The 27,037-nt window shown below is 42.9% G+C and overlaps 1 protein-coding gene across 1 annotated transcript in view; it reads left to right on the forward strand.

The window, feature by feature from the left end:
• The first annotated feature begins 6,784 nt into the window (after nt 1-6,784).
• Nucleotides 6,785-27,037, forward strand: part of LOC104613189 (acyl-coenzyme A oxidase 3, peroxisomal-like) — a 36,915-nt gene continuing 16,662 nt past the window's right edge. Inside the window, exon 1 of the mRNA XM_010280913.3 lies at nt 6,785-7,475. Coding sequence (XP_010279215.1) covers nt 6,985-7,475 — 491 coding nt within the window. The 5' untranslated portion in view covers nt 6,785-6,984. The remainder of the gene's footprint in view (nt 7,476-27,037) is intronic.

The following is a 27,037-nucleotide window of genomic DNA, read 5'->3' on the forward strand; positions in this document are numbered from 1 at the left end:
CCAGAACGGGAAAAGGAAACAAATTGAGGAAGAATACAGTACAAACAAAACTAAACGAAGGAGTAAGTCTCCCAGGAGGAGCAAGTTGTTAAGAAGTAGGTGTAGCAGCTCACCACGCCGAAGAAGCAAGTTGCCAGCTAAGGGGTTGAACAGATAATCAGCCACCCCACCAGCATATAATAGGACATTCACTCCACTGAATACCAAGAGGAAGGAAATCTTAATGCAAATCAAGTCCAATGACTATGTGAAATGGCCACCCAAGATGAGGGGAGATCCCACCACCCGAAACCCAAAAAAATACTGCCATTTTCACAAAGACGTAGGACATGACATAGAAAATTGTTGGAATTTAAAGAATGAAATCGAAGATCTCATCAAAAGATGCTACCTGAGGCATTTCGTAAAAGAGGAACGGTGACCTGATGAGGGAACCAGCGGGAAAGTGCCCCGAGCCAGCAGACAGCAGGAGCCAGCTCCCCACAATCAGCAATCGCAGGAAAGGCAGGTCCGAGGGACCATTAATGTAATCACAGGAGGATCAATAGTTGTTGGTTGCACATCATCAGCAAGTAGAAATGCAGTAAGGGAGTTGGAACAAGAAGATGGCAATCCATTCAAGCGTCCCCAGAAAGAGGAAGTAACCTACTTCATTGAGGATGATATGCGCGGGATCCAATACCCACACGACGATGCACTGGTTGTAAAACAACTGATAAATGACTTCGGGGTGAAGAGGATTTTAGTGGAGTCCGACAACTCGGCAGATATTTTGTTTATAGAAGCCTTTAAGAGGATGGATCTCAATAAATCCGACCTACAACCCGCGGATATCCCACTAGTAGGTTTTAGTGGGGAAGTAGTTCGCCCAGTTGGCAGAGTGAGATTACCGGTGGAGGCAGGCTTGCCTCCTCAAACAATGCACTTTGAGCATGACTTTCTAGTGGAGTCCGACATAGACCCTAGATTAATAACTCAGAAACTAAACGTTGAATCTATAGTTAGACTCATCTGGCAGAGGAAGAGAAACCTCGCCATGGAAAGGTGGCACATAGTAGATGAGGAGGTGGGAAAGCTGCTAGCAGCGGACTTTGTGAAGGAAGTCCAACACTCGAGCTAGATAGTGAATCCAGTTTTGGTAAAGAAGGCGAACGACAAGTGGCGAATGTGCATAGACTATACAAACCCGAACCGAGCTTGTCCGAAAGACAGCTTTTCTTTACCTAGCATAGACCGCCTGGTGGATGCGACCTCAAGATTCGAGCTGCTCAACTTCATGGACGCCTATTCAGGCTATAACCAGATCCTAATGGATCCAAAAAACCAGGAGAAGACTGCTTTTATTACTGAAACGGGCTTGTACTATTACAAGGTCATGCCCTTTGGTATGAAAAATGCTGGGGCAAACCTTCCAACGACTTGTTAATTCTGTTTTTTCCGATTTAATTGGTGATAAAGTAGAATGTCACGTGGATGACATGGTTGTAAAGACTCTTTTTTCAAAGAATTTGATTTCTGATTTAGATCTTGTGTTCAATGTTTTGAGAAAGCATAATTTAAAGTTGAACCCAAACAAGTGTGCTTTCGGTGTGACCTCGGGTAAGTTCCTGGTTTACATCGTCAGCCAACGTGGTATAAAGACAAATCCCGAAAAATCCAAGCTATCTTAGACATGAGACCACCTATCTTGGTTAAGGAGACCCAAAGATTAACCGGACGGGTAGCAGCTTTGAACCGATTTATGTCTAAATCAGCTGGGAAGTGCCTTCCCTTCTTCAAGGCTATAAAGAAAAACCAAGCCTTCGAGTGGACTGAGGATTGTCAGCTCGCCTTTGACGAGCTGAAGCAATACCTCAGTTCGCCTCTCCTGCTAACTAGACCTGAGACCGGAGATGAACTCAAACTCTACCTCTCTGCAAGTGGTGAGGTGGTTAGCTTAGTCCTGATAAAAGAAGTTGACAAAATACAACAATTGGTGTACTACGTAAGCAAAGTCCTCCACACGGCAGAAACAAGGTACCCCAACATAGAGAAGCTCGCCTTTGCACTGGTGCTAGCCGCTCAAAAGCTAAGGCCATATTTCCAGGCCCACACCAAATTATAGTTTTGACTGATCGACCTCTAAAGCAAGTTCTTCAGAAACCTGAGGTCTCGGGAAGACTTACTAAATGGGCAATTGTGCTTAGTGAATATGATATCTAATACGAACCGCATACGGTAATAAACGTACAGGTCCTGGCAGATTTCATTGTCGAGTGTACCTTCAGCTCGCTACCCCCAAAGCGACAAAGCTGTAAGTAGAAGCTTCATCGAGTCCAACACCACCTCTAGCTCACGAGATAGTGAGCTAGGACGAGGAGCCCTGGATACTTCATGTGGATGGCTTGTCCAACCAGGGTGGGAGCAGAGCTGAGTTAATATTTTATGGACCTAGCAATATGAAGCTGGAGTACGCGCTCCGGTTCCAATTCCGAGCTTCGAATAATGACGCCGAATATGAGGCACTGTTGACTGGCTTGGCACTAGCAAAGGAGGTGTGAGCTAAACACCTAGTAGTTTAGCATTGAAGAATAGTAGAGTTATACTCCTCAACAGAAGCGAGCTGAACAACGTAGAGATTAGCCAAAACAAAAAGAAGGTACTACAAAGAACAACTACTTCTATTAACAAAAAGGAGGGCCAAATGGCCTTACAAGAAAGCGGACCAAGTGGTCACTAAAAAAAAACGAGAGAAGAAGAAAAAGAGAAAGAAAAAGTTCAATAAGTTCAGACAATATAGGGCACGCAGGCCCCGTAAATCTTACAGGAGCATGAAGCCCCCGAAACAGTAAGGAAAACCACCACCATCTCCACCAAGACCACCCGTCGAGCTACTCGTCACCACCGTCATCATCCTGGGCCTCGCCTCCTTCCTTGACCCCTTCTTTGTTGTCTTCCTCCTCCTCCTCCTCCTCTGGGTTCAAGGGATCTTCATCCACCTACGTAACAAGCTCGCGCGAGACCTTGCATGTAGTAACGAATCTGACATCGAGATTGGGATACAGGGACTTTAGATGACGATGACAAATTGAACTTGCTCTTCATCAAAGGGATACCATCCATTGCCCTCTGCTTCCCATATGTGAGGGACTACAAGTAAGAAGTAACAGCCTCCTCCCTAGCTCGGTCAACCTCCTGGGCATGCCTAGACTACGACTCGCTTAACTTGCGCCAGGATTGGGTCAGCTCGCGCTACAAACTTAGGTTCGCATGATAAAGGCGCTAGCGCTCCTAGCGTTCCCCCTTCGATTCGATCCTGAGCCTCTGCACCTCAGCACCTCAGCATTAAGTAGGCCAATGTTAGATTGCATATTAGCCCTCTCCTTTTTCTCAGAGTGAGCACGGTCCAACAAGACCTGGCTATAGGTGTTTGCCTACGAAAACCAAGAATGAAGTAAGATGCCTCGTAGAAAGAAATCAAGAGATTTTAGCATAAAAAGAAACAAACCTAGATGATACACTGGGTCAATCGGGCCCCAATCTCAACAAGGTCCATCTCGTTGAATTGCCGCATGTCCTCAGGAAGAAGTATCCCCCTACCCAACCGAAGAGCTACGCAGGCATCGCTCGACCGGTCAATCACAGACACGTCAAGAATACTAGGGATAAAGGGGGAATGTCAAACTCGTAAGTGTCAACCTCCCACTCCTCCTGGGCGACCTGGGGCTCAGGTGGGTGCTGCTTGGTGCACATCGGGTCCCCTTCCCCCTCCAGATCGACGATTGGAGGGGTTCCAGATGAAGAAACCTTCTTCTTGGATGACCTGCGCTCAGCTCGGTGCTTTTTACGAGAAGACCTCAACTCCTCTTCAGCTGACATGATTGAAGACAAGCTCGCCATACTTGTGGATAAAGACAAAACTATCAGCAGCCGAGCTAACAAGAAAAAGAAATAAGTAGATGTATGACCTAAAGAAAAAATGCAATATGCGACCTGACAACCGACTCACCTATACGGCTCAGTTCTGCCTACACAAGCATTGGATCGACTAGAAACTCCTCAATCCTAACCCATTCCTAGACGAGTTGTTGGACAGTAGCCTACAGCTCGACATCTCTACAACTTTCTGGCAACTATTGTACTAGGCAGTGACAACACCCCAACTGCCATCATTCTCAAGGAAAAAGAACCTCCTCTTCTTCCAGCCCCTAACTTTGTTGGGGGATTCAAAGATCTTCCTCCCACAGCGGAAGGGAAGGTAGAAACAGAACGGGCCAGCAATTCTTTTCATCTGAACTAAGCACGAGAAGGCCTCAAGACTTTAAGGAAAGCCCTGGTGGTAACACAAACTGATCAACCCTACCAGCATTCTGACCCCGTTCGGGGCGAGCTGACCCAGTGATATACTACTGTAGCGCCTCAACACAACAGTAATGAATGGGTGAAGGGGGAAGCAGAGACCAGCCGCCAATGACTCCTCATAGACGCACAGCCCCTCTCGGCTATAGTCCCAAGAGAAATGACTAGCAACAGGCTCAATCCAATGATACTTGTTGGAAATCTCGTATCTCTGACATATCTCAACTATTTCCTCTCCAGACAGCTAGGTCGGCTTGGACATACCTACTACAGCCTCTACCTCCTCCTTTTTGCCCACTAGGGCATCATCAAAATAGACCTCGTATGAACCCTCACCAGAGGAGCTCAATTCATCATCTGACCTACTACCGGACGGCCTATCTTCAGTAAAACAATGAGACATGGCAAAAAAACAAAAATACTCACCAGAAAAATGAAAGGGAACAAAGCATGACAGTGACAACACTCGAGGTAAGGAGAAACTAGAGCTCGCCAACAAAAAAATGGAGCTCGCCTCTGCAGATCAACATTGGAGACCAACTTGCATACCACTCTCTTCCTTTGGAAAAATCCAAAAACAGTAAAGTATGTGGGGACCTCACCAAAGGACCCATATTTATAGCTCGCAGAAGATGGAATCAACGACCAAATGGGAACTGCAACTAGCAGAGACGCGTTGCTAGGAATCCAATGGCATAGGTGCGAGACAGCCTGGCAACATCAAGAATCCAGCGTACGGGCTCATCCCCTAAGCGCGCTAATTGAAAACTTCAAAAATGAGTGCATGGCACTCAAATTCAAATTTAAGCACACATTTAAATTTGAAGCACCCGCCATGGACACAGTGCGCACGAAGTCACCTCCTTTCCTTCAGAACTCTAGAAGATTCTAGAAGAAGCGATTCAAACCGAGCCCAAACCGGGCGAGCTGATCTGTCGGCAAAGGCGAGCAGACAAAAAACGCCTCGAAGGTCCTACTCTCTTTGCCAGCTAAACAGCGGCTCGAGAGTGGAGGGCAATTGATGAGGGGCATTTTGTTCACCCCGCTCAACTAATGACATGCGGACGTTGTCGACAACACAACGTCCAAGTCAACATGATAGCTCGACAAGTCAACATGTGACACCCAACATCAGGTGGGTGGCCGAGATGGGCGAGCTTGGGTCGCTGCCAACATGAGCTTGCCTAAACCGTTCCGTGCGCCATGCCTCCGCTGGCACTAACTGTTACTATGACCATAGGAGCAGCTCGTCGAACCGTGTGCCACAAGACCCGCAGGAGACCTATAACCGTTGCGCGAATCTAGCAACTGACACGCTAGCACACCTTAAACTGCAAAAACAGCCTCACTAGAGACTCAGAGACATTGCCTAATGGCACTTGAGCCTTAAATAACTATAAAAGGACCCCAAATCCACAAAACAAAGGTATGCACACTGAAGCACTTAAGCTCTCTCATACATTCCTACGAAATCCCCATTCTGACTTAAGCATCGGAGTGTTCCCTTGGGTAAAACCTACCTAGGCACTCCAATTTTTCTTTCTTTACAGTTCTTTACAGCTCAGACGTATAGTTACTTGCTTGGCACTGCCAGATCAGAACCTTGTTCGAGTCCAGTCACTGGACACGAGAGAGCAAGCAGATTGCGTATCATCAATAATCACTAATTACATATTTATTAAATTACCGTAACAATCATTAATTAAGATATATTTATTAAATTATTGTAATAATCAATAATTACTATTATTTATATGATAGTATACTAGGTTGCTCTCACGAGTAGATTCCATTTCCTACATGGAGAGAGCACCCTTATCATATATGGCTAAAAATATTGGGATTATAGTTGATAATGACAACTTTTGAGCCATAATATTAATAAAAATAATACTTTTAATAATATTTCTCAAATAAATTATTTTTTTAAATATCAAATAAAGACAAAAACACAATTCATCTTCTTCCTCATACAAATCATTCATCAACCGGCAATCGTGGAATAACATACCTCTTTCTCACATTTCACAAACTTAGTGTAGGCAAATAAAAAGAGGTATAAGTGCAGGACATCCGGGCTCTCCAAATTTAAACTTTTAAGGTTTAGGAAAAGCCTCGTGCGGTTCAGTACAGGTCTTAGTCATCCGCCTTTCGCGCGGTTTGATGGGTGGTTAACTGATGATCATTGACCAGGAGACATCTGTTCCTACAGGGCGGCCATTGACCAGAACAGAAGGTGCGTGGATACGCGTCTTATCATGATTAAAAATTGGTGTGAGGCACCCCGTCTTATAATATATTTAAGTACGGAGATGTTCTTAATGCAGGGTAGATGTGCGTGTAAAGTCGGTGTGAGGCGTCTAAGTGAGGAGCAGATCATCCGATCCCTGCTAACTTGCGTAACCTAGAAGTTAGAACTTTAACGACATGCTTACTTCCAAAAATTGCTTTCGTTGTGCCTTAAAAAAAGGAAAAAAAAATTGCTTTCGTTTACCAACTTCCCTGCGAACTGTCCTTCAAGGCTCCTCGCTCTCTCCCTCTTTCTCCTCTTCCCTGCTAACAATCTTTGTTACCGATCAGAACATCTGTGTAATAATAAGTCACCTACTAGAACCGTAACTCTCGAGCTCGAGCTTTTCTCTATCAATGGCGTCGTCTTCGTCATCCATGGATCGAGTCTCGTGGCGGGCTCAAGTTCTAACTAGACACCTTCAACAACCTTCGAGCTCACATTCTTCCGTTGCTCCTGTTCTCGAGTCATCTGTTTGTCTACAATACGCTCCCCCCGAGCTATCAGAGAAGTTCGATTTTGACGTTAGAGAGATGCGACAATTGATGGACGGCCATAACATCGAAGACCGGGACTGGTTGTTCGGACTAATGATTCAAAGCAAGCTATTTTGCCCTAGAAATTCCGGTGGAAAGGTTTTCGTTTCGCCGGATTATAACCAGTCGATGGAACAGCAGAGGGAGATGACTATGAAAAGAATTGCTTATCTTTTGGATCGAGGAGTTTTCGAGGGCTGGTTGACGGAAAAAGGAGCTGAAGCAGAGCTGCGGAAGTTCGCTTTCTTTGAGGTCATCGGTATTTTTGATCACTCACTCGCTGTTAAGCTTGGTGTGCATTTTTTCCTCTGGTAATTTCATCTCCTCTAAAATTGTTAAAATTGCCTTCTTTTTCCTTGTCTTTTTCTTTTTCCTGTTTAACAGGAAACACCTCGACTCTACTGATAGCACCTTTTAATACATGATAAGACGCGTTCACAGTGCATATCTTCTTAATTTAAACCAAAAGAGGTACTGGGCAGTGGGGAGTGTGGCTTTCATGATTAAAAAGTGGTGGGTCGATATCTTTTTCTAAGAATTTGGTTGAATTGTCTGGTAGAAGCATCAGTCTATTTGCTTATATGTGGTCAAAGTACATATGATGATTTGTTGGGGGAGATCAGAGATGATTTTGCTATTTTATAAGGAAGTAATTGTTTTCTGAAAATGCCTTTAGGGTGCTTCGTTACCTTCTTTCAAATCAAACACATTAGCAAGGGAGAACAGAAACGTTTTAATCCATGCTTCTTTCTTGTTTAGTTTGAGAATGTTTTGCGGTTTACGTTGAACCACAGATAGGGGGAGGTAAACCTTTGAGTCAAATCAGGTTCAGTTTGGGAGACCAGAATAACAAATTCTTTCATACGTCTGCTACTATTAGAAAAACAAGAAATAGGATAATGGGGACAAAAAATGATGAGGGTGTTTGGTTAAGAGAACAGGATGACATTGTGAGTTTCTTCAAAGAGAAATTCATCAGTAGGTTCAAAACAGAGGGTACGGCTAATATTGATAGTTTCCTAATGGATATCAAAAACTGTGTTAATGAGGAGCAAAATAATCTTCTCGTAAGAGAGATAACAAATAAGGAAAATCTTCGAAGAACTTTCTTCAATTAAAGATTTAAAGGCCCCGGGACCTGATGGTCTTAATGTCCTTTTCTTTAAAAAATTTTGGCATATTGTGGGGACCGAAATCTGTGGTGTGGTGAAGTCCTTTCACTCTGGAAGGATGTGTGGCATCCTATACAAAACTTTCATCACCCTTGTTCTCAAATGCAAAAATCTGGAATTTGTGAATAACTACCGTCCAATTAGTCTTTGCAATGCAGTTTATAAAATCATTGCAAAGATTTTGGCAAGCAAAGTAAAACAGTTTAGATAGCCTTATCCCCCCCCCCCCCCCCATGCAGAGTGCGTTTGTTCCTAATTGGCAGATCAATGACAATATTCTCATTGCACATGAGATCTTTCATGTAATGAGAAAAAAGAAAGGCAAATCTGGAACCATGGCTTGTAAAGTTGATATGGAAAAAGCTTACGACAGATTGGAGTGGAAGTATATAGAAGAAACCCTCAAGAAATTTGGGTTTCTTAGATGGATTTCTTGGGTTATGGAATGTATTACCTCTATCTCTTATCATATTTTAATTAATGGAATCCCAACAGAAGAATTTAAGCCTTCTAGAGGAATTAGACAAGGGGACCCTCTCTCTCCCTATATTTTTGTACTGTGTAATGAGGCTTTTATGAGAAAATTAATTAGAGGGGTTGATGATCTGGGTAATCCGATTGGCTGCAAAATTTCCAAAAGATGGCCCTACAATCCCAATTCTACAATTTGTAGGCGATTGTCTCATGTTCTCAAAAACCACCATATCGGCCTGTGTTAAAATCAAGGGGATCCTTGCTGGCTTTGCGGAAGCCTCTGGCCAAGCCCCAAATTTTGCAAAATCTATGGTCTGCTTCTCTAAGAATGTCTCTATCCAGAATTCTTAGTATCCCCATTGATAGCAATTCTTCCCACTATTTAGGGGCCCCTATAATTAATGGTAGGGTTACTATGGATACTTTTAAGAATATTAGTGAGAGGATACAGACTAGATTCGCTGGATGGAAAAAAAATCCCTCTCACTTGCTGGAAGGATCACTTTAATTAACTCCACCCTCAATGTTATGCCCCAATTCATTATGGGGTCCTTTAAGATGTCAGATGGAGTTATCTATGAAATAAACAGGGTTTAGAAAAATTTTCTGTGGACTAACTTAGAAGGCAAAAAGCCAATTCATCTCATCAACTGGAAAATAGTCTGTACCCCCAAAAAATGGGGTGGTATAGGAATTAGAAACCTTTATATCTCCTAATGAATAATAGGCTCCCCTCGAAACTCAATCTGGAAAGAAGGGGATTTACCATAAATACCTCTTGTTGTTTTTGTGGTGTAGAAGAGGACATTGATCATACCTTTAGGGTGTGTACTTTTGCTCATCAGGTTTGGCATTTAGTCCCCCCCCCCTCTCCTAATGGGCCGATCAATCAAAATATCAATATTTGGGAGTGGTGGGCTGGGCTATGTGAAAGTCAAGGCAGAGATGAGAACTTAATCTTGGAAAAAAATGCCTTTATGCTTTGGGTTTTGTGGAAATTTGTGGAAATGCAGAAACCAGAAAACTTTCTCTAATATTTTCAACTCCTCCCTCTTTGGTCATTAAGAGGGCTCTTGATCATTTAAATGACTTCTGGAGTAGTACTTAGTTTAAGCAAGTTGATAAACCTACCGAATCATGGCGGCAAGTCATTTGGAAGAGCCCCAAGAAGGGAACCATTAAAATTAATTTTGACGCCTCCTGTGTGGGTGGAAGTTGTTCTATTGCAAGCATTGCCAGAGACTTCTCCGGAAATGTTCTCGACATTAAAGGTTATAAATTGGGCTGCATCATCATCAACGTTGCAGAGGCTTAGGCTGCATGGGAAGCGCGTAACCTTGCACTTAACTTCAGAGACACCCCCATCATCATCGAAGGCGACTTGAAGCTAGTCATTTCTTGTCTGTAGCGGTCCACTTCCCCCCCCCCCCCCCCCTGTGGTGTTTAAGGAGCATAATTTCTAGCTTTAAGGAACTAGTGGATGCTTTCAACCTGCGGACATGTCTTCTGGGAGGCAAATCAAGCGGTGAATCTTTTAACTCACTTAGCGCTAGAGAACTTGGGGGACTCCCTCTCTCTTGACCCTTCTAATCTTCCCCCTAATTTGTCTCTCATTTGTTTTACGGACTAGTGGGGACGTGCTACCCCCTGGCTTGTGTAGCACATTTCGGTTTCCATAAAAAAAATCGGGGACTCTGTAGCTGCTGAAGATCACTTGCCAACTGGATCCAAGAATGATGGGCCTTTAAAGTCGAAGCTGACTTTGGGGCTTGACAGGCCCAACACTGTTTTAAATGGGCCAGAACCAATTATTCCAAGCCTTAAGCTGGCACGTGGTGACTTAAGAAAGCACGTGATTGAGGGAGCATCTCAGGTAGACAGGAAACAAGGTCTACCATCTTCTACCTTAAGCTCCTCCAGTCAGTTGAATAACCTTGCTCAAGTGAACTGTTCATTACAGTGGCTTCCTTCAAAGAAACTGGCTCGGCTTTCACCAGATCGTTTAATCCGAGATGCGTTAAGCGCAGCGAGATAGATAACCTGGAGCTGGAAATACTAACTGATGATGAAGAGCGCTCTGATTCGGACATTGAAGAAACTCTCAGTATGGGAAGTATAGATCTACAAAACTCGAAAGGTATCTTCGAGGAGGAAAGTTTGAACACTGAGTTGATGTTTCCAGAGGAGGTGCTGGATCCATGTGGCCTCGGCATCAAGGAACAGGTGTTTAATGTAGATCCCAACAACGACGAACAAAATTTCTCCCCTTTAGAACTTGTGTTGCATAAAGATCAGATGGACTTAGAAGCTCTTACTGAGGTTCGACGGAACTCACCTCATCTAATAAAAGAGCCCATTGCACTAAACCAGCCTACGCAGGTTATCAGGCCAGAGGAACGTAAATCAACTCTGACACCTAACACAAGGATACCAACAAAAGGAAAGGGTAGAGAGGTAACTTCGGTTGCAGGGGTGAACAAATTTTGGTTGAAACTAGTCCACTTCCACAATGGAATCAGGAACAAGGAAAGGTCTTGGGCTCGACCCTTGTAGATGGCACCTCACTTCACTCACTTCCATTAGGTTTAGGTATGGATGTCCATTTGTTTTCAGTTACTAATCTGGGTTCTCTGCCTGTAACAGATGTCCCAACATCACAACCAGAACAAGCAAGTGGTAGAAGGGGAGAGGAGAAGGAGAGTGTCGGGGTAGAAGTTGGGCAAGGGGTTTCTTTAGAAAAAAAGAGAAGAGGAGGAATTGGAAAGGATTTGGGAGCATATTTGTACTTTGTTGGAGGAATACAAACAGAAAGAGGAACTGAAGGAGGTAACCCCAAAGAATTTCAAACCGGATGCAAGTATCAATAAAATGGAGCAGAAGACAAGAAATAAAAAGCTTTCTAGGATGTCTGTGGACATTAAGGGTAGGAAAAAGAAGAAAACATCTGAAGTAGAGAGACTAATTTCAGATATCGAAAGGGATATTGAGTTCAACGGTAGAGGGGAGAGGAAGAAAGCCCCTAATTGATAGGAAGTTAATGTCCTTAAGGGCTTAAAGCGATATGATTCTATGAAGCTCATCAGTTGGAATGTAAGAGGGTTGGGAAGTGCTAGAAAAAGGAGATTAATTAAGGAGTTGGTTAGAAGAGAAAGACCTGATATTGTGGTGCTACAGGAGACCAAACTATCAGAATCAGATAGAAGGTGGGTTAGAGGGTTTTGGAGATAAAGAGGAGTGAATTGGTGTTCAACTCCCTCATGGGGAGCATTAGGGGAAATAGCAACTCTATGGAGAGAGGATGTTGTAGAGCCAATAGAGGAGCTCATAGGTAATTTCTCCGTATCCCTAAAATTTAGGATGGCGGAAGATGGTTTCACATGGCTGCTAACAAATGTATATGGGCCAAATAATTATAGAGAGAAAAATGAGTTATGGGAGGAGCATTATGGCATCCAAGGCCTATGAGAAGGCCCCTGGTGTCTAGGGGGGGACTTTAATGTAATAAGATTTACAACAGAGTCAAATAATCCTAGACAGCCCATTACAACTAGTATGAGGAAGTTTAATGATTTCATCAATTCCTATGAATTACGGGAGCTTCCTTTACCACAAGTAATCTTCACTTTGTCCAACTTTTGGGAAAACCCAACTTGTTCAAAGGTAGATAGATTTCTTTTCAATGAAGGTTGGGAGAATCATTGGAGAGGTTTGGTGGCTAAGGCTTTACCTAGTGTTACTTCCAACTATTGTCCTATAGAAGTAGGACAAGAACCATTCGGAACCGGAGCAAGATCCTTTAGATTTGAGAATATGTGGTTAACACATCCGGATTTCATGAATATGGTGAAGGATCGTGGAGTGAAGAGATGAGGGGGGTGAAATGGAAAGGGGTTATATTTCGTAAAAAGTTAAAAAATTGATAGTAAATCTTTTTAATGAATGGGTAGGATTGATAAGTGAGATGGAAACTGAAAAAGGAATTAGAAGAGGTCCTGTTGAGGGAGGACATATTATGGAGACAAAAGTCTAGGCATAAGTGGATCAAGTAAGGGGATGGGAATACCAAATTTTTTCATGCTATGGCCAATGGGAGAAGAAGGAAAAACTTGATAGTAAATCTTGAGGTTGATGGAGTAGACATAACTTTACAAGAGGAGATTGCTAGTTGCTTTGTGGCTCACTTCAAATCAATCTTTCAAAGACCTTTGGAGAATCGAGTGAGAGTGGCGAATGAGGATTGGCCAATCTTAAATGAGATGGACAGGGGATGGCTAGTAAGAACTATTGAGGAAGAAGAGATTAGACTGGTTGTCTTCTCTATGGATAGAGCTAAGGTTCCAGGACCAGATGGATTACAATGGCATTCTATCAAGATTGTTGGGGTATATTCAAAGAAGATTTGATAGGGGTCATAGGGGAATTTGAGGAAAAACATGTGGTGAGTCCTGGAGTAAATGCTACTGAAGAAAACTGAAGAGAGGAAAGCTGAGAGTTCGGCAATGAGGGTCTGAGAAGAGAGTTTCGAACATACCCTCTCTCAGCACCCTAACACTATTTTATTTAGATATATTTGAATAATTACAAGGAGGCCCTTAGTTGGGCAAGAATTTACAAAGAACTTAATATTGATAGGATGGGCCCAGAATAAGGCCCATTACAGAAAAGAAACATAAAAAACAAGAAAGAATAAACAACCTATGGGCCATTCAGCCCATCTTCTCTACACTCCCCCTCAAGCTGAGCATAGATGTCAATCATGCCAAGCTTGCTGGTATCATGCTGAAGTTTTGCCTTGGGAATGCCTTTGGTGAGAAAATCTGCCAACTGTCCTTCAGATGTGATGAAAGGAAGACACACTTCACCCGAAGAGACCCTTTCCCTAATGAAGTGTCGATCAACTTCAATATGCTTGGTTCTATCATGTTGCACTGGGTTGTGAGCAATGTTGATGGCAGCCTGATTATCACAGTACAGCATCATTGGCTTGTCATATTCAACTCCAAGTTCTTCCATCAAAGATTTGAGCCATAATAATTCAGAAACTCCATGTGCCATGGCCCTGTATTCTGCTTCAGCAGAAGACCGAGCAACAACCGATTGTTTCTTGCTTCTCCAAGAAACAACATTACCAGCTACCAAGCTGCAATACCCAGAAGTAGATCTTCTGTCATCAATGTTCCCGGCCCAGTCAGCATCGGTGTAGGCTTCAAGTTTCATATGACCATGCTTGGCAAACAGAATACCCTTTCCTGGGGAGCCCTTCAAATAACATAGGATTCTGTCTGCAGCTGCCATATGAGTGTCTCGGGGAGCATGCATGAATTGGCTAATGCAACTGACTGCATATGCAATATCTGGCCGAGTCATGCATAGGTACTGTTGGATTGAAGTCTTTGTATGTATGAGTATTCGGCTAATAAGAGTTCTTATTAGTCTATACTTAAGTTTAAGTTGTCCTGTACTGGGCCTAATCCTGTTTAATGTTTTAAGTTGTCTGGGTGTCCCATCATTAATCAGGGGCATTCTATTAACTTCCTGTATCATTGTACTACATCATAATATAAATAATAGTACTGTTGACTGAGTAGTGCAGTTCGACATTCCAGCATCTCTTCTTCTTCTTCTTCTCTTTTCTGCTACTTCGGCTACAGTAATTTAGCTTTCATGGTATCAGAGCATTAGCTTCTTCCTGGTTTCAGCCGGCACGCACTCTCTTCTCTTGCTGTCTTTTCATCTTCTCTCTTCCTTTTCTGGGTTGCTGCAGTGAAGACCTAGGGGTGTAAGAGAGTAAAGCAAGTTCGAACCTAGGGTTTCTCTTGGTTGTAGGACTCAAGGGAAGTAAGACCCAGAAGTAGATGTCCTACTAGGTTATTTCTAGCAAATAGTAGCTATTTGGCTACTAAGAGAGGTTTGTGTAGGATAGACCTAGTTGAGGACTGATTTCAGCAGTCCTAGCACTAGCCGAAAGGGGCTTAGCTACTTCTACAGTTGCAGCTTCGGTGCTTCAGCAAGACTCGCACAGACTTAGCTTCTTTCCCGAACTGTTGCAGCCTCGAACTGTTCACTTGCTACTGTTGCAGCCTCGAACTGTTCACTCGCTACTGTACCCGAACTGTTGCAGTTTTTGGTTCAGCCCAAGTGAAGTCTATTTAGTGTTCTACCAGCACTGTGAACACTTCTACCAGCATAGCAATGTGGCAAACAGCTCCAAGTTCAGGGTGGTTATCAGTCCGAAACCCCTCACCACTGCTGTGAGATTACCTAGGGAGCTGCCAGCTCCAGATTGTTCAGCACTGTGAACCCTAGTTGAGGACTGATGTCAGCAGTCCTAGTATTGGCTGCAAGGAAGGGCACTCTCTTTACAGTTGCAGTACTCGAAGTTCAAGTGGAGTCTGCATAGCACCATAGTTGAGAACCCTTAGCTTCAGGTCGGTTACCAGCCCAGAACTCCTTGCTTGCTGTTGTAATTGAACTGTTTCAGAACTGTGACAGTCTTGGCAAGTCTGAAACTGTGTCGAGTGCTGTCAGAACCTGCTGTGATCATTTCAGCTAATCAGATCTGCTCCAGAACTGGTTCAGAACCTTCAGAACTGCTTCGGCTAGTCTTAATCAGTGTCACCTACACAGTGGCTGCAGTCAAGATGTCTTCAATACCCAGAGATGTTTCTTCTAGAGATAACAGGCCTGCGGCAAGTGGGAATTTTGTCACCAGCAACAATGATGACAACTCACAAAATACACCAACAGTGTCTTCTTCTACTATGGGATAGGTTGCTGATTCCTCTGGAACTGGTACTTTGGGCTTCACTGCTAGTGAGGTTGAGGTCCTTAGCAGGGCATTAGCCTGTCCAAGAAATAATTCTTTTGCTTCTACATCTCTTGCTAGATCAGGTACAGCCTCTGCCTTTAGTGCCACTGGCTCTATTGACTCTACTTCTTGGGTTATTGATTCCGGTGCTACTGACCATATGACACATATGTCTTCCCTATTCTCTTCATATCATTTGTTGTCTGGTCAGGGTAAGATGAGAGTTGCTGACGGGTCTTTCTCCACTATCTCTGGAAAGGGAATTGTTGACCTAAGCAAGGACCTCTCTCTTAAATCAATTTTACATGTTCCCAATCTTACCTCAAATCTTTTATCTGTTTCAAAACTTACCAAAAATTTGAACTGTAGTATAACCTTTTTTCCTACTCATTGTGTCTTCCAGGACAGATTGACAAGGAGAACGATTGGGTGCGGTCATGAGTATGGAGGCCTCTACTACCTTGATGCAGACATCGGCTCAGCCTTACAAGCATCTGCTGCTAGTAATCCGGAAAGTGTGGAGTCAATAGCTAAGCTGCATCTTTGGCATGCTAGGCTAGGTCATGTGTCTTTCTCCTCATTAGAAATGTTGTTTCCCGAATTGTTTAAGGGCATTCCAAGTCAGAGTCTAACCTGTGAAGTATGTCAAATGTCAAAACAATGTAGAACTGTGTATCCAATTTCCACCAATGAAATTTGTGCTCCTTTTGATTTGGTTCATTCTGATGTCTGGGGCCCTTCACCCATTGTTTCCTTTGATGGCTTCTAGTACTTTATCAGTTTTATTGACCACTACTCTCGTTGTACATGGATCTACCTGTTAAAAGGATGGGATGAAGTACCACGGATAACCATGGCATTTTGCAAGATGATTGAAACACAGTTTAATAAGAAGATTAAGCAATTCAGGTCAGACAATGCTGTTGAATACTTTGAAAAAACCTTGAACTTATTCATGGAAGATGCTGGCATACTACAATCAGTCATCCTGTGCTTATACTCCTCAGCAGAATGGGGTTGCTGAGCGCAAGAATAGACATCTATTGGAGACAGCTCGAGCCTTACTATTCCAGCACAAAGTCCCCAAGCAATACTGGTCTCAAGCTGTACTTTCTGCATCATATCTGATAAACCGGATGCCATCTAAGGTGTTGGGTATGAAAACCCCTTTCTCTGTTTTGTGCCCCACTCTTCCAGACTTTCCCCTTCCTCCTCGGGTCTTTGGCTGTATATGTTTCATACATGTGAAGGATCCAAAGAAGACCAAGCTGGATCCTAAGGCTACAAAGGGAATATTCTTGGGGTACTCTCCTACACAAAAGGGTTACAAGTGTTATGACCCTGTCTCCAAGAGAAAGTATGTCACCAGAGATGTGGTCTTCTTTGAGTCTCAACCCTATTTTAAGTCTTCTCAGAATCCTCTTCAGGGGGAGATTAGTAGGATGGAAGAGGATTCTCATTCTCCCTCTTTTTTTGTTCCCCTATCTGCCTCGGGTCTTCCATCCTCTCCTCCTACTCCTTGTTGTGACATTCCGGGTCAACCCAGTGAGGCTCCCACTATGCCGGTTACCTCTCCTGATGCTGCAGATGTTCCTGAAGGCTCCGGTAGGCAACAAAAAGAGATACTTACATACAACAGAAGAAAAAGGGGCCCTCAACCTCATGACAGCAACCAGTTGGACTCGGATCAATCTGTCTCTACAATCCATGGTAATTTCAACTCTCATACTTCTGATTTGGATCTTCCTATTGCTCTCCGTAAGCCTATCCACTCTTGCACCACCCGGCACCCCGTTGCTGATTTTGTTTCTTACTCGCATTTATCTCCTGCCTATCACTCCCTTGTGTCTGCTCTTTCCTCTATGCGTGTTCCTTTTAGGTACTCAGAGGCTGTGTCTGATCCAAGGTGGAAAGAAGCTATGAATGAAGAGATGAAAGCCCTAATGAAAGCAAGAACTTGGGAATTAATGGATCTGCCAGAGGGGAAGACCACTGTTGGGTGCAAGTGGGTATTTACTGTAAAGCACAGGGAGGATGGGTCCATTGAAAGGTACAAGGCCAGACTTGTGGCAAAGGGGTTTACTCAGAAAGAAGGAATTAACTACAAAGAAACCTTTGCCCCAGTAGCAAAACTCAACACAATTCGGGTTCTATTGTCACTAGCAGCAAATTTTTCATGGGAACTTCATCAGCTGGATGTGAAGAATGCCTTCTTAAATGGTGACCTTCATGAAGAGGTATTTATGGAACCTCCACTAGGCTATGACTTTAGTAGAAAGGTGTGCAAACTGAGGAAAGCATTATATGGGTTGAAGCAATCTCCCCGTGCATGGTTTGAGAGGCTCTATGGGGCCATGAAGAAGGTGGGGTACACTCAGAGTGATGCAGACCATACCTTGTTCATAAGGAGACAGGATAGCAAACTTACTGCACTCATTGTTTATGTGGATGATATGGTAATTACCGGGAATGACTTGGAAGAGATAAAAAGACTGAAGGAGTTTCTAGCTTCTGAATTTGAGATCAAAGACTTGGGTCATTTGAGATATTTTCTTGGGATTGAAGTTGCCAGGTCAAGAGAGGGAATCTACATATGTCAGCGGAAGTATGTTCTTGACCTCCTAGAGGAAACAGGCATGATGGGGTGCAGACCAGCAGATACTTCAATGGAACAGAATCATGGCCTGCAGGAATCAGTAGGGGAGGACTACTGTGATAAAGTGAGATACCAAAAATTGGTGGGGAAGCTGATATACTTATCCCTCACTCGGCCAGATATTGCTTATGCTGTGCATGTTGTCAGTCAATTTATGCACTCTCCAAAGATCCCTCATATGAAAGCAATTGAAAGGATTCTCAGGTACTTGAAGACTTGCCCAGGGAAGGGAATTCTCTTCAGGAAAAACAATAGAATTGAAATTGAAGCCTACACTGATGCAGATTGGGCTGGGTCTGTTGGAGATAGGAAGTCAACCTCGGGTTACTGTACATTTGTGGGAGGAAACCTGGTCACATGGCGTAGTAAGAAGCAGAATGTAGTGGCTAGATCAAGTGTAGAAGCAGAGTATCGAGCTATGGCCCATGGGGTTGTTGAACTCTTATGGCTCAGAACTCTTCTTAATGAACTTGGCATTAAGGCTGAAGGTCCTCTCAGGCTGTATTGTGACAATAAAGCTGCCATCAACATTGCCAACAATCCCGTGCAGCATGACAGGACAAAACATATTGAGATTGATCGGCACTTTGTTAGAGAAAGAATTGTCTCGGGTGAACTCTGTGTGCCTTATACTCCATCTGAGATACAAATTGCAGATGTACTGACTAAAGGGGTGGCAGCAGCAAAGTTTAGGGACATGCTTGGCAAGCTAAACATGATTGATATCCATGCTTAGCTTGAGGGGGAGTGTTGGATTGAAGTCTTTGTATGTATGAGTATTCGGCTGATAAGAGTTCTTATTAACCTATACTTAAGTTTAAGTTGTCGTGTACTGGGCCTTTGTTAATGGGCCTAATCCTGTTTAATGTTTTAAGTTGTCTAGGTGTCCCATCACTAATCAGGGGCATTCTAGTAACTTCCTGTATCATTGTACTACATCATAATATAAATAATAGTACTGTCGACAGAGCAGTGCAGTTCGACATTCCAGCATCTCTTCTTCTTCTTCTTCTTCTTCTTCTCTTTTCTGCTACTTCGGCTACAGTAATTTAGCTTTCAGGTACAAAAGTTTCCCAAGAAGTCTCTGAAAGATTTCTTTGTCTTCTAACAATGTCCCTTCTGAGGCTGAGAGTTTATGACTCGTATCAATAGGAGTAGCAACTGGTCTAGCACCCATCTTTCCAGTTTCAGAGAGCAAGTCAAGAACATACTTCCTTTGGGAGATAAGAATCCCATCCTTGGATCGAGCCACTTCTATGCCAAGAAAGTATCTCAATTCCCCCAAATCTTTAATCTCAAACTCTGTATGGAGAAAAGATTTTAGATCATGAATTCCTGAAACATCATTACCAGTCACTACAATATCATCTACATACATACACAATGAGGTATACTGCCAGAGGTCCACTTCCTCTTCACAAAAAGAGTATGATCGGACTGTGTCTGCACATAACCAAAGTTAACAAGTGCTGTTCTAAATCTCTCAAACCATGCTCTAGGGGACTGTTTTAGTCCATAAAGAGATTTCTTCAGCTTGCATACATTCCCTTTCATATCAGTTCCATACATCCCTGGAGGAAGAGACATGTAAATCTCCTCATGTAATTCACCATTCAGAAATGCATTCTTCACATCCAATTGGTAAAGGGGCCAGTCAAAGTGAGTAGCTAAAGATAGAAGAACCCTCACAGATGTCATCTTGGTAACAGGTGCAAAGGTCTCTAAATAATCAATCCCATATGTCTGTGTATAGCCTTTTGCAACCAGCCTGGCCTTGTACCTTTCAATGGTGCCATCAGCTCGGTATTTGATAGTAAAGACCCACTTGCAACCAACTGGATCCTTCCCTTCAGACAAATCCACCACTTCTCATGTGTCATTCTTGTGTAGGGCATCGATTTCAGATCTCATAACATCCCTCCATTCTGGAATCTTAAGAGCTTCTGACACAGACCTGGGAATAGGGTGAGAAGCAACAGAAGAGAGATAGGCAAAGTATGAAAGTGAAAGCAAACTGTAAGAAAGGTGCTTGGAAATGTAGTGTGCAGTGCACTTCCGTTTTCCTTTTCTAACAGCAATGGGAATATCAAGGTCAGGGAAGGATGAATCAAACGTGCTGAAACAGTACCTGTTGTCTCTTCTGTGAATGAAAGTGTATGAGGCTCATGTGTTGTAGAAGAAACAACCTGCACATTTCTGGATCTTTGCCTTTGATACACCTTGGAATTGAGGATAGGACGAGGAGGTAGAGTACTGGGACAAGGAGAATGGAACGATTGATCCACCCTTGATGCATTTGAAGGAGAGGCAGACACATCAAGAGACTCAACAGGGATAGGAAGAGGAAGAGCAAACACCTGTGACAAATCCTCCCCCTGTGGACAATGTCCTTCTGGAGAGGAACCATAAAAGGGGGAAAGCTCATCAAAGGTGACATCCATTGAGACATACCGATTGCCAAACTTTGGATCAAAACAACAATAACCATTCTGTGTGGGGGAATAACCAAGGAAGATACACTTTTGAGCTTTGGGTTCAAATTTATGCCTTTGGACACTTGGAACATGAACATAATAGGTGCGGCCAAAGACACGAATAGGAACAGGAAAAAGGTCCTTGTCCGGATGAAGAAGGGTGAAGGGAGACTTAAACCCCAAAACCCTGGATGGCATACGGTTTATAAGGTAGGTAGCAGTAAGAACAACATCACCCCAAAACCTGGTAGGAACATGTGAGGCAAATAAGATACTTCTTACAACTTCAACAATATGCCTATTTTTCCTCTCAGCAACCCCATTCTGTTCTGGGGTCCTAGCACATGAGCTTTGGTGAATAACCCCCATGTCAGAAAGATAGCAGGATAGGTTTTTCTCAAAGTATTCTTTTGCATTGTCCGATCTGAAGATTTTAATCCTGGTATCAAATTGGGTTAGGACAAATTCATGGAATTGTTTTGCAAGTCTTGGAACTTCATCACGGGATTTCATCAGGAATATCCAAGTGAACCGAGAAAAATCATCAATAAACAGGATAAAATATTTGTAGCCACCCATGGAGGGTAAGTGGTAAGGTCCCCACACATCAGAATGCACAATATTTAAAGGAACAAAAGATCTTTTATTGCTCAAAGGATAACTGTTTCTACAATGCCTTGACAATTCACAAGACTCACAATGAAGACTGGACAAACTAATTCCCTTAAACAGTTCAGGGAATAAATGACTCAAGGCAGAAAAAGACAGATGACCAAAACGACAATGACACAACATAATCCGACTAACAGACTCTGAAGAGACAGATCCGAGAGCAACATTCCCAAGATGATCAGTGCATTGTCCCGGAGTGTCAAGCAGGTATATTCCATTCGCCTCATGGCCACTCCCAATCACCTTCTGAGACTCCAGATCCTGAAAAACACAGTAGGAAGGAAAAAAGGTTACACAACAGTTTAGTGACTTGGTTAAACTACTCACAGACAACAGATTTGTATTTAGTTTAGGTACATGGAGGGCAGAAGGTAGGAACAAGGAATCCGTAGCCTTGATGGTTCCCTTACCAGAGATAGGGGCAAGTGAGCCATCAGGTAAAGTGATTTTATCACGTCCAGGAAGTAAGTCATATGAAACAAACAAGGTAGACAGATTGGTCATATGGTCAGAAGCACCTGAGTCAATAATCCAAGGGATCTTGAGATTACCTGAAGTGGTAGCATGATTGGTAGAAGCCCTTATACCTGAATGAGCAAATGCTGAAGTAGTAAAATTTCCTGAAGGGTTGGAAGGAGAGGTCACATCACTCAGCTGACTGATCATCTTCCCAAACTTTTCATATTCTGCTCTCATGGCTGCCAACTGTGCAGAAGCAGACATCTCTTCACTATCTAGCCCGACAGCTACATTTGCACTTCCTGATCTTTTACTATCATGTTTCTTTTGAAACCGAATGGGAACAAGATTAGGATGTAATTTCCAGCACTTGTCTTTGGTGTGCTTCGGCTTCTTGCAGTAACTCACATATAACAACTTCTTTCTTTCCTATGCCACCAGAAGTTCTAGCATTCCCTTTAGGTTTAATTCCCATATTGGCAAAGTGATCATTAATATCAGCCCCTTGAACCTGGACAACCCTTCTGCTCTCTTCACTACTCACCAATGCATAAGCTTGTGACAAAGAGACACACTCCTTGGAAAGAATATTTTGTTTTGTGATATCATATTCTGGGTATAGTCTAGTTAAGAACTCAAATACCCTGTTCCTTTCAATCAATTTTCTGTAGGTCTCTGCATCATTGGTGGTGTCCCAAGTTACAGCTTCTATTAGGTCAATCTCTTGCCATAGGGACTTTAGGGTTGAGAAATATACAGCAAGAGGTTTCTCCCCTTGCCTTAAATTCTTTACATCACTTCTCAATTTATATGCCTGGGCCACATTGAGTTTTTGGGAATAGGTTTCTGCAACACTGTCCCAAATTTCTTTTGCTGAATTCATCCATAGGTAGCGTTGACTGATTTGTGGCTGCATTGAGTTCACAAGCCACCCAATGACAGTGTAATTTTCTTGCATCCACTTCTCGTAGGATGGATCATCTTCTGGGGGAACCTTCTTACTCCTGGAAAATGAACCCCCACTTTCCTCTACTACATACATGAATCTTTACTGATTGTGACCATGCCAGATAATTAGTTCCATCTAGTTTAACTGTGGTCACAGTCAATAAGGAATCACTTGGAGTCCCCTGAACCAGTCCATATTCAGCACCACTTTTGTTTTCAAATTTTGAGGAGTACATCATGTAAACACTCCAAATATGATTTCAGATGACTTCTACAAGTATACTGAATAAAGACAAGCAATAACAGAGTTCAGCCAACCACAAGAAGGCAACACACTGAGTTCAGCCGACCACAAGAAGGCAACACACTGAGTTCAGCCTTCAAGAAGTAAACAGAAACTTCTAGGCACTCAGTCGAAGTACCTTTCCAAATCTGGACTTCAAGGTAAATACCACTTGGTATTGCTGAAATAGCCCTTTTTACAAACACAGTGTGGGCAATAGAGACAACCCCACTGTCAAAAAGAAAAAAAACAGGCCTCAAGAACAGTTCGTACAGCCCCCCCTAAAACAGCCAAGTATAAGTAACAATCCACAGTCTTGTTACAAGGATGTTTCGGCAGTTTTAACAGTCCAAGAAGGAGTGAAAAACAGCCCAGAAATTTCTGGGTTAAACCAGATTCAATGGCAGTCGAAGGTAGTACAGAACAACCAGAATTTTCGGACACTTCAACAGTTCAAAGACATTCGAAAGCAATACAGAACAACCAGAAGAAAACTGAACCTAGAAATCTAAGCACAACTTACAGTTTCGAGCTTCAAACCAGAACCGAGCTGTTCCCCTTCCCCTTCTTTTCTTTTCTCTGATTCCTCCTGGCCACCGAACCACTTCTCCAAGAGATTCGAGTCTTGGGCACTTCCAATGACCTCCAAGAATCAGGCAACACGAGTTAAGCTTCCAGCCCTAGGATATTGAAGTTCAGGTATGCTCTGATACCATGAAGAAAACTGAAGAGAGGAGAGCTGAGAGTTCGGCAATGAGGGTCTGAGAAGAGAGTTTCGAACATACCCTCTCTCAGCACCCTAACACTATTTTATTTAGATATATTTGAATAATTACAAGGAGGCCCTTAGTTGGGCAAGAATTTACAAAGAACTTAATATTGACAGAATGGGCCCAGAATAAGGCCCATTACAGAAAAGAAACATAAAAAACAAGAAAGAATAAACAACCTATGGGCCATTTGGCCCATCTTCTCTACAGCTACATTCCTAGCTCTTGTTCCCAAATAGACTGGTGCTAAACATCCCAAAGATTTTAGGCCGATTAGCCTGGTGACTGGTATCTATAAGATATTGGCAAGAGTGCTCTCAAGGAGGATCAAGGTAGTTTTATCTACTCTCATTATTCAAGCACAAGGAGCTTTTGTATAGGGTAGACAAATTATAGATCAAGTCCTCATAGCAAATGAAAGTGTGGAGGAAATGAAGAGATTGGGCCATCATGGTTTTGTGTGCAAATTGGATTTAGAAAAGGCTTATGATTTAGTGGATTAGAGTTTTTTATTAGAGGTGTTAAGAAGGTGAGGCTTTGGGGACAAATGGTGTAATTGGATAAGTGGTTGTCTAACTTCCTATCATTACTCAATCCTAGTGAACGGGGTGGTTAAGGACTTCTTCCTAGCCAGTAGAGGCATAAGACAAGGTGACCCACTCTCTCCCTTGCTTTTCACACTTGTTGCTGATGTGTTTAGTAGATTGATCTCAAAAGCAAATGGGCAAGAGCTAATAAAGGGTTGGAGACTGGGTAGAAGAAGCATTTCGGTGACCCACCTTCAATTGTTGATGATATTATCATTTTTTGTGGGGGGAGTGACTTAAGGAAGGTGGAAAATCTTAAGAATCTAATAAGGGATTTTGAGAATGCATCAAATTTGATGATAAACCTTGATAAAAGTAGTGTAGCTGGAATAAACTTGGAGGGTGGGGAGGTAGAGTCTATTGTAGTGTGCTTAGGTTGTGCTATCTCTTCTTGGTCTTTAACATACTTAGGGCTTCCCTTAGGTGCAAACCCTAAAGAGAGTAGTTTCTAGTCCCTTATTGTGGAGAAATTTGGCAAATGTTTGACGGCCTGGAAAAAGAATTACATCTCTATAGGGAGTAGAGTAACCTTGATTAGGGCAACACTTGCTAACCTTCCAACCTACTTCCTCTTAGTCTTTAGGATCCCCCAAGGGAGGCTAAGAAATTGGAAAAACTAATGAGGGATTTCTTGTGGAAACCAGGAGTGGCGAAGAATGATCATCTAATCAGATGGGAGATAGTCAATAGAAGCAAAGAAGAAGGGAGCTTGGGGATAGGGAACATAGTTCAGAAGAATGAAGCTCTTTTAGGGAAGTGGCTATGGAGATGGCCGAGAGAGAGAGAGAGAGAGAGAGAGAGAGAGATTATGGCATTAATGAGGTGGTGTCAAGCATACATTGCTGCTCAGAGAATGGTTGGGATGCTGGGATATCTCATCGAGCGACTCTCAAAACACCTTGGAAGGCTATACATGGTATTCTCCCTCGCTTCCTCAAGTTTATCAGGTACGAAGCTTGCTCTGGCATTTCTATTTGTTTTTGGGAGGATGTTTGGGTGGGTACCCAACCTCTCAAGGATCTTTTCCCCTTTCTCTTCTTTCTCTCCCTTTACAAAAATGAGCCAATTTCCGAGTTTCTCCCTAGTCCAATGCTTCCTTTGTCTTTAAGTTGGGACTTTGGCTTTTGTAGGGGTTTAAGGGATGATGAGCTGGTTTGTGTTTCTGAGTTGCTTCTTTTACTCGAATCGGTTTGTTTGGACCCCACTAAATTTGATCAAAGAGTTAGGACCCCCCTTCCAAAAGGAACCTTCACTTGTGCTTTCTTTCTAAAATCCCTCTTGGCCAACCTTAACCCTTGGGTGTTCCCTATTAAAGAAGTTTGGATAAGGCCTATTCCCCCCAAAATTGCTGTTTTCTGTTGGGAAGTTTTCTACGGGAGAATCAATACTTTGGTAAACTTGCAAAAGAAGAGACCTTTTCTATGCCTTTCCCCTAATTGGTGTTTCCTGTGCAAGGCCCAGAATGAGAACTGTTTCCATCTACTAATTTCGTGCTCCTTTGCTACAGCCTTATGGAGTTGGAGTTTTAGTTTATTTGGGTGTAGGTGGAACCCACTGTCTGATGTAAGTATGTTGTTTAATCCATCTACCTTTGGGTGGCACACAAGAAGAGGTAAAATCATGTGGAAGTGTATCAGGGAAGCTATACTATGGACTGTTTGGGAGGAAAGGAATGCTAGAACCTTCCTAGAGAAGGAAAGAAGCTTGGCTGAAGTGAAGGACTGTATCTTAACTAGAGTAATCCATTGGTTGAAGGCCTTGTCCCTGCTTGCTGAATTCTCTTTCAATGATCTTTGGAGAAACTGGCTAGAAGTGGCTAACACTTCCACTAGAAAGAATAGAAGTGTGGTAGAGTGGGAACCTCCCCCAGAAGGTGTCATTAAATTGAACTTTGACGGGAGCAGACAAGGTAATCCTGGGCCTTCGGGAGTAGGGGGTGTGCTAAGGAATAAGGACAACAACATTATCTCATTATTCTCAGGACCGGTGGGAGTGGGAGACTCTACAAGAGCTGAGTTACTAGCTTCTGTTCAAGGGATTCAGGTTGCTAACCAGCTTGGGGTGGAAGTGGAACATCTTCTAATTGAAGGAGATTCTCAGCTGGTAGTAGGGTTGCTGTTAAATCCAAACACTGCCATATGGGGATATAGAGATCTCAAAAGAGTGAAGTGGCTGACTAAAACTATGAGAGTGGATGTTAAATGGGTAAGCAGGTCGGCAAACACTGTGGCTGATTCTTTGGCCAAGCAAGGGGTATCCAGGGAAGGTCTTTTTGGGCATCTTTGTAACTTATTCTAGTAAGTAGGGAAAGCTGTATCTGAATATTCTGGAGAGGTAGCATCTCGTGCCTCTCCTTGGGATGCTTGTACTTCTTACCTTTGGTATCTAATAAAATTTATTCAATTATCAAAAAGAAAACCCTTTGTCTAATTGTTATTCATCACCGAGCTTCCTGCTGTGGATCTCTGTGGAATATCATGCTAGTTTACTGATATATTCTAATGATGCAATCTGTGTGTTCAGAAACCTATGTCATCCTGCCTATTATTATGTTTTTTAGTAGTGTGTGT

The sequence above is a fragment of the Nelumbo nucifera genome, chromosome 1, assembly GCF_055504915.1.
Source record: "Nelumbo nucifera cultivar China Antique chromosome 1, China Antique-T2T, whole genome shotgun sequence".
Taxonomy (NCBI): domain Eukaryota; kingdom Viridiplantae; phylum Streptophyta; class Magnoliopsida; order Proteales; family Nelumbonaceae; genus Nelumbo; species Nelumbo nucifera.